Below are 12,876 nucleotides of genomic sequence, written 5' to 3'. Positions count from 1 at the left end.
AACAGCAGTTCCCAGAGATTCCACAGAATAACCTTTAGAGACGGTCCCCTGAAGGTTTCCTGTGTGCTGGGGTCACCCCTGGAGTTTTTCCAAAACAACAGGGCGAACTGAAAAGATTTAGACTAATTCAGACAGTTCAGATGCTGAAGTTTAACAATGGATTAAGCTGAATATTAGAATGGGTTTTGCATCATAACAGGACATAGACAGGGATAATTATAGTAGCTGCTCTTTTAATGTACACACAGGACTGTGCGTAGGCGACTGATAGAGAAAAATTGAAACCATGAAGGGGAGGGAGAGATGAGTGGTAGGGGGGTGGGTAGAGAGGAGGTCAGAGAGAGAGACAGACAGGATGTAGAGATGAATAGAGAGGCTCAGAGACCTGTACCGTTCACGTATGTCGTGTACTGGTGCAGCAGCCTGTTGATGTGGATGTGACTGTCGTTCGTCGCGGCTTCGTTAGCCTTCGTTTATGTTATATTTGGATAAGGACTGTCTCCTGACCGCAGCGTCATGTCCTCACCCCCCCTGTGTGGATCACAGACAGACGCAGGTTGGTGTCTGCTCCAGCGGCGGAGGCTCGCAGCAGCAGCAGCAGCAGCAGCATCATGTCTCCGCCACAGCCTGCCCGCCGCCTCCTGCTGACGGCCAAAACACAGAGGAGAGGTAACTACGCAGCTGCGGTGTCTGCGGTGCTCAGGGACGATGCGGGTCTGGGGATGTGGTGGGGATCACGGCGCGCCGACCGCAGGCTCCGGGAGAGCCGGCGTTCAGTAATATTCAGCGGCATTTTGAGGACAGATAACGTTACAGCTAGCAGGAGTCTGTCTGATACTGTAACATAATGACAGACTGGGTTAGCTCCTGCATTGTTGTGCTAATATTTGTCACTGCGTTATTGTCAGGTGGATAGATAGATAGATAGATAGATAGATAGATAGATAGATAGATAGATAGATAGATAGATAGATAGATGTAGGCCTTCCTACTGGCAGACAGAAAGGCAGTTTATCATAATTCACCCCTTTGATTAATATGCCACAGGCCCAGAGACATGGACAGGGATTCATTTCAGAGTGGTGAGGGCTGATGGATGACAAGTTATTACACTAATTACAAAATGAAAACCTGGACTAGTTGATTCTCCCTATTTTATTTTTCATATAGTAATGGAGTCTTCGTCTTTGGTGTTAATACTGATTTCAAGTGTTTGAGTGGAAATTTCAGTTTTATGCTCCTTTACCTAAACTGCTTGGTCAGATACAACTACCTAAATGCACACCTTTTGTTTGCTGTTGAAAAGTCTGATTTTCATGACTGATTCTGAATCAGTGCTGATTCACCCATCAATTAATAAGGCTCCTGAGATTGAATTTTAACTGGTTTTGATAAAGTGAAAGTGTGTCTCGCTAATTAACTACAAGAAACCAGACTGTTTCATGACATTTTCTTTACTTAGTTCAATAAACGTTTTTCTCTCATAAGAAAGAGAGAGAGAAAAATAAATAAATAAGTCAACTCCAGGACATTTCCAAGAAGTAAAAGACAGTAGTATCTGTTTAGATTTAATTAAGCTTTATGAATATTTAATTTGAATTTAAAATCTAAATTAAATATTTATTTATACATTTTTTCACTCATAAAACTGTACTTATAGATCAAATATATAAAGTGAAATTGAAGCCTTAAGGGCTAGAGTCAAAGGCAACTCGACTTCGTTCAGGTTGCTTGAAGGTGTTTCCCCTCTCATCTGAAAGACCTCATCACTTCTAAAAGCTGATGGGGGAGTCCCAGGTATTTAACCTTTAGTGGGATTAGAGGTGCTTGTGAGAGTCGTTGTCCCACCCTGCTATCACGTTAGTCATTAAGATCACATGGGTTGAGGTGTGAATGGGGGTTAAATCGCCTGGGAGGGACTCTCAGGACTATATTATAGGTGGCTGATAGTAGTTGTCGTAGATCGTTCCGGTATCTTCAAAACAGTGTCCCATCTCCTGTAGATGTAGATGTACAGCTGAGTCTTGTCCTGATGAGCTGGCTCTCCTATGTTGTGCTATGCACCTGTGGAGTGGTTGTTTGGTCTCTCCTGTGTGAAGGTCTGAGCACTCCTCAATGCATTGCACCGCTTGTGCTTAGGTGTTTTGTCCTTGGGATGAACCAGTTTCTGTCTAAGGCTGTTGCTGGTAGACAGTTGTATTATTTGTAGGTTCGTTCTTATTTCGGTATTAGTTATACAATATAATCAATACTTATCAGTAAAAACAAATGACTTAATTATTGATTATTTTGGCCAGTTGGCAGCAGTCAAAACAACAAAACTAACTATCTTATAATGAAGACAAATCTGTTTTCACATTAAGGAAACTCAGAACAACATCAGTATTCATTTGGAGTTATGTTTTGTGTCCACCTGAGGATGTCAGTCTGTCAGGTTGGGTTTTAAACTCATATGATTAGACTCAAATTATCCACTTCCTTTTGGCTGGTTGGCAGTGGTGTTGCTTACTAATTAGCTCCAGGTGTAATAAACCTCCTGGATAGCAGTGTCGTGTGGGCGAGATTGCTCTCTAAACTACTGTCAGACTGAGACGATATGTGTCTTCTTCTCTGACTCTCAGATAAGCTCCACTATGTTCACCAGGCTGATCTCTAATTTTGTCTGTCTGCTGTGTGGGGCTGGACAGGTAGAGCACAGTGGGTGCTTAGAGTGAACCTAAAACAGTAAAGAGCAAAAGACAGCAGTCTTAATATTTCTGTGTATTTCCTGTCCTCCTTATGTTTTTTCTGTCTTTGTTTGTTGTGACTTGTCTGGCAGACATTGCTGTGGCTTCCTGATCCATCTGTTCAGCCGTCATGCAGTGCTCGTGGAAATCCATGGTGCTGCTAGCGTTAGCCTCCATAGCCATCCAGTACACGGCCATCCGCACTTTCTCCACCAAGCCCTTAAGCCTGCTGTGCTCTGTGGGCCTGGCGCCCACAAGCCAGGCTGTCAACTGTAGCCTCAAAGATCTGACGCGACTGGGACAGGAGACACTCGAGGGCTCGGACAGAGGCTGTGATGAGGTCCTTTCCCACACCCCGTCCCCCCCCCCCTTTTCCCTCCCATCCTATAATGCCAACAAGAGAACCCACATCCTCATTCTGGCTACCACACGGAGTGGATCGTCCTTTGTGGGTCAGCTGTTCAACCAGCATCCAGAGGTTAGAGTGGAGAATGGATACGTATGTCCTGTTTCATATCAAATTATCATCAACAATCAAAAAATACAGTCATATCCTGTTCCTTTTGATCATCTTTGAGATGAATCTTAAACTTGAATGTGGCAAATGCAGTTCATTTGACATTACCAAGAGAGCTCTGTTTAGCTGCATGTCAGAGCCAAAATTAAGCCATACAGTGACAACTAACATACACGATCAGATTAACCTCGAAGGCTAAAATGAACTGTGGGGCCCTCAGGACCAACTAAATTTGAACCCCATTACAAGTCTAGCTGCAAACAGGCCCAAGCATGTTGTTTTGGATTATATGCATTAAACCACAAATGTCAACATGTGTGAACAGCATTCACACAGACAATGGAGAGGAACAGGAGGATACACACTCCAAGTTTCACAAACTGGATTTTTTCTACAGCAACAAACTTACAACTGACTGAATTCTAGACACAATGAGGTTATTGATGCTCATTGACGTCAGTGCAGTATTTGACTAGTTACCTGTAAATAAATACCTGTCTGGTTATAAGTATGTCATGGCGAGTTTTGGAAAAGGGTGAGAACTACATTGGCAGCATTTTATGCCTTTACTCCCAAGTTGACAGAAGAGAAACAACAGCAAGTCACAGTCCCTGACTGGATTCAGTCCAGGGACCTCATGGTTCATACTCAGCACCTTTATTGTTAGACTTCTGGGGTCTCTCCATAACTGAATGTCTTTTGTTTTCACAGACTGAATTATAAATACATGGAGGCCTATGAGAATGAGTGCAGTGTAAATATTCACCAAATGTTCAGAATCTTTAGAATCAAAACAAATTGTGAATCAGCTTTGGTAGCTTTTGAACATGTCCTCTTCAAGTTTTTGGAGTGAAATAATTACGCAAAGTTTGAAAAATATACAGTGACAAACTTTGTAACTTAATTATGTAATTGACCAGTGGTTTCAGTGAAGCAGAGTACAGAGTACATGTTGAAGTGTAACTGTCATATATATTATGTCATATATATATTATCTTTGACATTTCTTCATATCTCAGGTGTTCTACCTATTTGAGCCTCTATACCATGTCCAGTTGGCACTGCTTCCTCGGCTGGCGCAGAGTCGGAACCTGGCTGAGAGGAGGGTAATGCTGGGAGCAGCCAGAGACCTGCTGAGGTCTCTGTATCACTGTCACCTCAGTAGTCTGGAGAGTTACATACGACCCCGTCCAGCCAACCACTCCACTGACAAGCTGTTCCGGCGAGGAGCTAGTAAGGGACACGAACTAGCACTTTGTCCACTTGTCCTGCTTTGTTTCACATAATGATATTGATACTCCAGTAATATTTTATGTATGTAGCTGTTTTTGTGCCCTGTCTTTAGGCCGGTCTCTGTGCACCCCTCCTGTATGTGAGACTCCTCTAGGCCGGGAGGAGCAGAGCCTGGTGCTGGCTGACGAGGGAGAGTGTGTGAGGAGATGTGGGCCACTTAATGTATCTCTGGCTATTGACGCCTGCAGAGCAAAGCGCCACGCAGCCATCAAGACGGTCCGAATTCCCCAAATCAGCGACCTTAGAGCGCTGATTGAGGACCCAAGACTCAACCTGAAGGTAGAGAATATTATTATTCTATTTTTATTTTCTTAAATGTATTTCAGTTTTTGTCCATTCAGATCACAGCTGTAGACTTAAGACTTGTGACTTGGACTTGAGTAACGTCTGAGAAAATTCTCCGCAGCAGCATTAACATCATCACCACTGAGCTCCTCCTTCATCTTGGGGTAGAGGTAGTAGCCTGAGGGTGACAGATCAAGGGAAAAGGACAGGTGTTGGATGAGTTCAAATCCACATTCAGCAGATGACTGTGTGAAGGCTGATGTCAAAAAATGATCAACTTCAAACTTTCTGCATAATCCCATAATCAGAGTTGAACTGCACATGTATTTAACAAGTGCTGTTTGACCTATCTCCTTCTACCTTAGGCCATGAACTTATCAATCATCCTTCATACTGACAGTTGTCTTATTAAGCTTGACTTCTAGTAATACTTATTTTTCACAAGTAAAGAAGTTTCAAGTCTGACCCCATGTACACAATGCTGCTTAATTATTATAGCTCTTGTTCAAATGTGAACATTCAGTGTGAGCACTTATTGTGATTTTCATGTGATCTAACAGAGTCATGTTCAGAACAGATCCAGAGGCAGTAATGTACAGGAACACTACAATGTTCCAGACGGACAGAAAGATTTTGGACAGGTGGTTGGTTTGAGTGTTTTCATGTGACTGTGACTGACTCATGCAGATTGTTTGTAACTGGAAGATAAATGTTCTGATTCCATTGAAAAAAGAAGTATTTGAGGTGATTGTGTTTTGCTTTAATAATTTTGACTTCATTTCTTGACTTAATTCACGTCTTAAAAGATTTGAGACTTGATTTGGACTTGGTACAAACAGGTCTGATTCAGATGCATTGGTGCCAACTGGTCCAGGTAAGAGCCAAAAATATGATCCAAGTTCTAACAACATGCAAGAGTCTTCTGCTCACATTATTATCTTATTCTTGTTTCTAATGTTTCTCACTGTGTGAGAATATGCAGAGCTACAAACTTCATAATCACTATGAAATCACGTGTAAGGAGACACACCAGGTTGACCTTTGTGAGGTCAATTTTAACAGTTAAGAGGTTAAGTTTTGTACAGTTTTAAAAAATGTATTATGTAAGGATTGCTTTGAAGCAATATGAATATATGTAACTCTGAAATATAAACAGTGAACTCACTTTTCATCCTCTGTTGCATCTCAGGCCAATGAACACTGACTTGTTAAGTGTTCTGAACAACAGACGTTATTGACACATTCCGATACCAAGATGTGCTGATCAGCTGATTATTTTTATGTGATTGCTTGTTGTACTGACTGGTCAGTGTGGTACTATTGAATTAGGAGATTGCATTTAACAGCTCTTCACCAGCTGAGAACATGGTGGACTGGATGATGGAAGGTTGGATGACCAATCAATGCAATTCTAAATTGGTATTGATTGGGTATGTAGTGACAACAACTGCAGTCCCTCAGAGACACTCCAAACACATGTACAGACACATGGACATCTAATATACCCAACACAGGCTCATAGGACAGTGGTAGAGTTGTTCCAGTAGCCTTTTGTTACTCTCACTCTGTTGTAATAGACAGTATTATGTAATGAGTGTGTCTGCATTGGTCTGACTGACTGAGCCCAACATACGTGTGCTGTGCATAAAGCAGAGACAGGGCATTAGCCTTTAACAAGATAATTTTAAATGAACTAAGCTAATAAAATGCACTATATTTAACATCTGTCAGTTCATTTAGAGAAATAAAGGCCAACAAATCCAACAAGGCACAGATTGTAGGTCAGATCAGTGGGTTGTAGATCACAGACGGATTTACAGGAATAAAATACAGACATGGAGGAGGGTGAGAGACAGCAGGAGCAGGAAAATGTCTGGCATTTATTATAATCGTGAGTCTGAGACATAATGTAGACTTTTAAGATAGTGTGACTGCAGGTCTAGCAGATGGGGTAACCATCTTGCAATAATTAACTCTCTTGGGTGTGTTTTGTTCACTTCTGTTCAGTCACATGATATGTATCGTGTTTCTCACATTAAATTGCTCCCAAGTTGGAATAATTAGACATAGACATTTTCCTGTTCTAGACAGGGGCCATGGCTGGATGAGGAAATGAGGAATGGGTTTGTGGGAAGGTGCATGGTCAGTTAATGGTGGGATGGTTAGAAGTGGGAGATTTTGGTGGACAGATAAAGATTGACTGGAAAGTTCCACAAGAAATACAAGAGCTAGAGACTCTGAACTTAGCAAGGGACAGTGGGAAATTGAAGAGGAGTATGAGCCTGGGTAGGGAGTCAGGACAGGTGTCACCATGACACTTGCTGTCTGAGAGGCAGGGATTAAACTTGATGTAGGGCTCCAAAACCTCCTCTGGAGGAGTTTGGTACAGAATGTCTTACTTTGACATCAGAGGTCAGTTTACATCCCATGTCCTCCCGACAGTCATGCACAAAAAACATTTGCTCAACTTATCCCCAATTTTTCTTAAATATTGCATAGGGTGCATAGCACATTTTGACCATAAATAGCCTTCCTCAGCTAAAGTTGAAGGTGTGAACATAGCTGTATGAGTCACATTGTTTGTTTGTGTCTTATGCATGTCTAATGTTGTTGTCAGCTTGGTGCACAAAACTTTAACTCCAACTATAGAAGCATAATAAAACATTGTCTTTAATTAGTTATTATATTCTGTGATAGTTACCACATTGTAAATATGCAATAGTCCATATAAAACGTGGCAACGACTGCTCCTTTTTTACAGTGCTGTTGCCATCTGCTGTCCTGGAGATTGGACCAATGGAGCAATGGCAAATATTAGATCCAATTTAGTATCTTATTTCTTAAAAGAGTGGAGAAGCATGGCTAAAAGTCTCAATTTTTTTCACCAATTTCCTTAATTTGGATGGAAGCAGGATTAGGAGGAAGTCAGTGATGAATTAGCCTTATAAAGTAAAGACCTGTTTGGGATTTGCTTATGTAACTTAATAAGCCTCTGAATTAAGCTTTGTGGCTGGAGAGGTGCCACGTGTATGCCTTCTAATGGCCGGTGGCCACTGCAATAACCCTAATTTCTACTTTAAGATTTCTCTTCCTATTACTTCCACCACTGTAGTACGATTGCAGCTATCACTGCTGAAATACTATAAATGTTTCACTATCAGTATTTCCTAAAGTACTGTTGCTGTGAGCTCCCGCAGAGACCTTTAAACACAAAGACATTCAGAGACATCTGTACTGTTGCTGACATTGTTACCACAGTGTGTTCATGGTGAATAAGTTTCATCATCATTCATCATCATCAGGTGATCCAGCTTGTTCGAGATCCACGGGGCATCCTGGCATCTCGTATTGAGACATTCCGAGACACTTATCGGCTGTGGCGCCTCTGGAGAGCGACAGGACGTCGACCCCACAACCTGGACCTGGGACAGATTAATACAGTGTGTGAGGACTTTCTTAGGTCTGTGTCCACAGGCCTAGCCAGACCAGCCTGGCTTAGAGGGAGGTACATGCTGCTCAGGTGAGAATGAGATAATACTTGTGTGTGGCACCTCATACAGTCTGTGTTCACAGTGTATTCCTTAGTGCTCAGTTATGATGAACTACTCTGATCTGTTATTCCTCACCAGCATGTTTTGGTTAATAACCTTTGAACCAGGAGGCATTAAAGTTAAATTCTTCTTCTTGCTTGAATGGAGTTTTGACCACACCTGTTTCTTAAACAGATATCTTATTTTCTTAACCACTCCACCTACACATTTCATCCACTCATCTCTAAAGTTGATACATTTGATATTTGGATTAGCCCTAAGAAGGATCTTTTTTGTATTCAATGCTGTTTGCTTACTGATTGTGACTAAATTAATGTAGTGTATTTGACATAAACTGTCAGTCACTTAGTAGTTGTTGAAATAACATGCACAAAAAGCGTATAGCGTACTTGGAATTTTAGCTAGCATGGCTAAGCTTTCCACTTTAAGAGTGCAATAAGTCATCCAAAATGCTAAATGTTGTAAAGGGACTGGCAGCTTAAATGTTTATGGTTATTTGATAGCACTATGTGGAAAACAAATGCCCGGTATCAGTGATCATAGGCTATACAGTCTGATGTTCTCCAGGTAGTGGTGCAGTGTGGAAATCGACAGCAGGCATTCTCTTTGTACAATTCTGTAACTATATGTTCACTTTAACTTTAAAGTTATTGTTTTGTTTGAGTTGTTATAAAGTTGCTTCTTTTTACTCAAAATGACACTTAATTGACCCACATTTACATTTTCTTGACATGCAACCTTTTGTGGTCATGAGAGTGGTCCCCTCACATCCTCTCCATGATGTGCTGGTCAGCAGAAGAAGCACATTCAGTCAAAGACTCATCCCCCCATGATGCACCACTGAGTGCCACAGGAAATCATTCCTTCCAGTGTCTATCAACCTGTTTAACTCCTCTCTAAGATTAAGCCCATCTTAGGAGACAATTCTCTTCTCAAATGTGCAATAAGCACAAATCTATCTATTCTGCATATAATTTTATTTGCACAATTTTATTTAAATAATGTAAATGCCTGTAAATATTAACAATGTATATAGTGTCCATTTTGAAGGGGTATATTTCTTTATTTCTTTTTTTCACTATTTTATTTTATTTATATCTTTCGTTATGTTACGTTATGTTATGTGAAATGGAGCACTGCAATGCAACAATTTCCTGCAAGGCATTAATAAAGGATTCTGATTCTGATTCAAATTCTGAATAATTACAGCCTCTGTAGGTAGCAAAAGTGTATCTAGGGTAACTTATACCATACCTTATGGCATGCCACTATGAATCACTGGAGACTGGGGCAGAATGAAGAAAAAAAATCCTGTTGCAATAACTTTGACAGATATTGCAATGTGAATTGCAATTGAACATTGTTTTGGGGGGTTTTGTAACTGTGACCACAATCTGTTGGCTGCCTTCAATACGTAGTTTAGGTGCCCAAAGTCTTTATGACTCATCTATGTAATGGTCATGGTCATTTTGTTCTTTCTTACTGAGTGATCCTTTCGCCCTTGCTTGTCCTCAGGTATGAAGACTTGGCCAGGTTTCCTCTCCAGAAGGCCAGAGAACTCTACAGTTTCCTCGGTCTGGTTCTGGACCACAGTGTAGAGGACTGGATCATCAACAACACCCGGGGCAGCAGTGATCTGACATCCCGGCAAAAGTTCACAACAGTTCGGGACTCTGCTGCTAATGCAGAGAACTGGAGGGTTAAGCTATCCTTTGACATGGTGGTTTACACTCAGACTGCTTGTCAACCACTTCTGGAGCTCCTTGGATACAAGACAGTCTTCCACCCAAGAGAACTGAGGAACCTCTCACACTCTTTGGTGGAGGACAGGACGTTCCTCCCATTTTTATAAACAATTGAAGACATACATACATCCAGTGTGGGTTTAAGTCAGTACTGTAGTTTATGAAGCAGAGATTATGTAGTCAAAGCTGTTTAGCTGATCTGGATATCCTCACTATGTCTGTGGTGGAGGAGGAGCTGTGTCTTTTCCAGTGGTACCAGTGTCACCTGGGGAGTCCAGGCAACCTTGCATTTATTTCTTCATTTATTTACCCCCTGAGCAATCAACTACCTCAGTTCCAGCCCTCTCCCCCTTAAGTACCACCACTTTATGGCAAATCAAACTCTGCAGTTAATCATGTTTAAACTACTGTATGTAGATTTCCCATGAGCCAAAACATTATCACTACTCACAGATGAAGCAAATAACGATCTTGTAACAACAGTAGATGTCAAGGTCAGGGATATCATAGAGGATAAGCGAACAGTTGGTTCTTGTAGTCAACGTGTTGATGTGGGAGAAATGGGAAGGAGAACTGAGTGAATTAGACAAGGTAGCTCATTGTGGCCTGATGACTGGGTCAGAGTGTGTCCAACATGCCAAGGCTTACAGGATGCTCTTGGTGTTGGTGAATTCCCAATGACGGGGACAAACCACAAACTTGTGTATCATCGCAACAAAGACTATCCCATCTGGTCCAAACTGACAGAAGGGCTACAGTGGCCCTTATTCAAGTTTATGGGAGAGATGTGTCGCAACACACAGTTCATCTCACTCCGCTGCAGACCGGTCAGATTGTCGATGCTGGTCATGATGTTTTGGATCATTAGTGTACATTCTAGTTTGATCAGTTATTATAGCACCATGTTTCACCATGTGAAGTTTTGGACATGTATGACAGCGTGTTGGCGCCTCCATGACAGAACAATATTTTCTCAGTTTGTCATTATAGCAAGAAAAATGATCATAACAATATAATTTTCATGTAATGGCATTTTCTCATAATTACTTCATGACAAATGATTGTTTGAAGCAGTCTCATTGTGACAACATATCACTTTATCATGTTATATCAGGAAACTTTTTCATTTCTACACAAAATCTATTTCATTAAAACAAGTTTTTTTTGTATTTTTAATATGATTATTTGTTACATAGAGAAAATGATGTGCCACTGTGGACTTGAACTGGTGCACCTATCACTTGGTCCACCATCACCACAGACCAACATGCTGTTTCTCCATTTGATTATTGAATATGTCAATGTTGAAATGGCACTGAATTTATGTAAGATGTCATGATTTGTTGTGCAGGTATACAATATTATTCTTTAGTAGTTTTTCAGTGTCTAATTAAACATGTCTTGGGTTTCCCTGACCACAGATTAGCCTCTTCCACAGAATATAACCCTTTGTGGAGAATACCCAGACTGGGCTAGACCAGGATATTATTCATATTATACATTTCCTTCTGGATTTTTTTTTTTCACTCAAACACTAGGAAACACTAGATTTGCACTCAACTGCTCATATTTTTCAATAACAGCATGTCTTACTGGATAACTACAGAGTGAAGGTGGTTATTAATATGTTTTTGTCCATATTAAAAACTCTGTGAAACTAAACGTGGGGAATTTAAATGTCAGGGGTTCCTAATGTCCATATTATCAGCATATTTCATGTCTTTGTTGACATTCTTACCTAGCCTTTAAATCAAAACATATTTATACTTTGCCTAGTCTCACCCAAAGCAGGAAATAAAACTTAATCAAATCAAACCATTTAAACCAGTCACTGTCGGTTTTTCTAGCTGATGTAATATTTTCTCTTTAGGCATTGGCTGGGTCCTTTACTTGTTATAATAAAATAATAATAAAATGGTATAACGAGAGAAGTTTCTTGTTAAAACAAGATATGCACATTTTTTGTAGAAACAAAGTTCTGTGATGTAACAAGATGAAGTGATGTGTTGTTTCAATGAGAGATGCTTCTTGTGAAATCTGCACAATGTGTTATGTAGGTCAGAAAAACATCAAATAAACAATGTCAACAGAGCTAAAACGATTATAATTGTACTAATATAATTTTAGCAGGGGACATCTGAATTATAGACTCTACTCCTGTGCTCAGTCTGTGTGATAGATGGTGGATTCACAGGATGTTTAGGAGACAGAGGCAGAGCTGTGACTCTGCCTTTGGCTCAGAATAACTGATCAGAGTCAGTGATAGACCTGCTATACTGACAGCAGTCAGCTGAGCCCTGCTGATCAACACCAAACTTTGAACTAACTTCCTCTCAGTGCAGACCATGTTAGGTAAACATGCATCCAGCTAGTGATTGTCAAACTAACTTCAGCCTGTTGTTTGAGCAGCAGAACTGTCTGCTCTCCTCTGACTGTGCGGTGACTTTTCTTCAGACATCCCTCCTGAGTGTGACTGTGTGCTTTTCCCATCTTGTAAAAAATGATTTGTAACAGTCATTAAATTAAAAAAAAAAAAGAGAAAGAGAATGTTTTCCTTTTAGTAGCCAGCATTAACTCAAAAACACGTGGGATGCACAATGTTGACTGCACATTTGCAGCTTCTTTTACATGATAACCAACAGTGAATGCAGCAGGTACACGTGGATGTGCACCAAAGTTTTTGTCCATTTTTGTCTGTGGACAGTTTCTCTCACATAACAAACTACAGGATGTTAAGGGTTTCTTTTACTAATACACCT

The 12,876-nt window shown here is 40.7% G+C and overlaps 1 protein-coding gene across 1 annotated transcript; it reads left to right on the top strand.

Annotated features, from left to right (window-relative positions):
• Positions 1-295: 295 nt before the first annotated feature.
• On the top strand, positions 296-12,635 carry LOC108902229 (carbohydrate sulfotransferase 1). The gene is made up of 6 exons (XM_018703996.2): positions 296-669; positions 2,819-3,204; positions 4,263-4,476; positions 4,589-4,815; positions 8,124-8,341; positions 9,888-12,635. The coding sequence occupies exons 2-6, from the start codon at positions 2,857-2,859 to the stop codon at positions 10,222-10,224; spliced, it is 1,344 nt and encodes a 447-aa protein (XP_018559512.1). The 5' UTR covers positions 296-669; positions 2,819-2,856; the 3' UTR covers positions 10,225-12,635.
• Positions 12,636-12,876: the final 241 nt, after the last annotated feature.

This window comes from Lates calcarifer, unplaced genomic scaffold (assembly GCF_001640805.2).
Source record: "Lates calcarifer isolate ASB-BC8 unplaced genomic scaffold, TLL_Latcal_v3 _unitig_4782_quiver_787, whole genome shotgun sequence".
In the NCBI taxonomy this organism is placed as follows: Eukaryota; Metazoa; Chordata; class Actinopteri; family Centropomidae; genus Lates; species Lates calcarifer.
The sequence above is the reverse complement of the archived record's forward strand: the minus strand, read 5'-3'. Positions and strand labels throughout refer to the sequence as shown.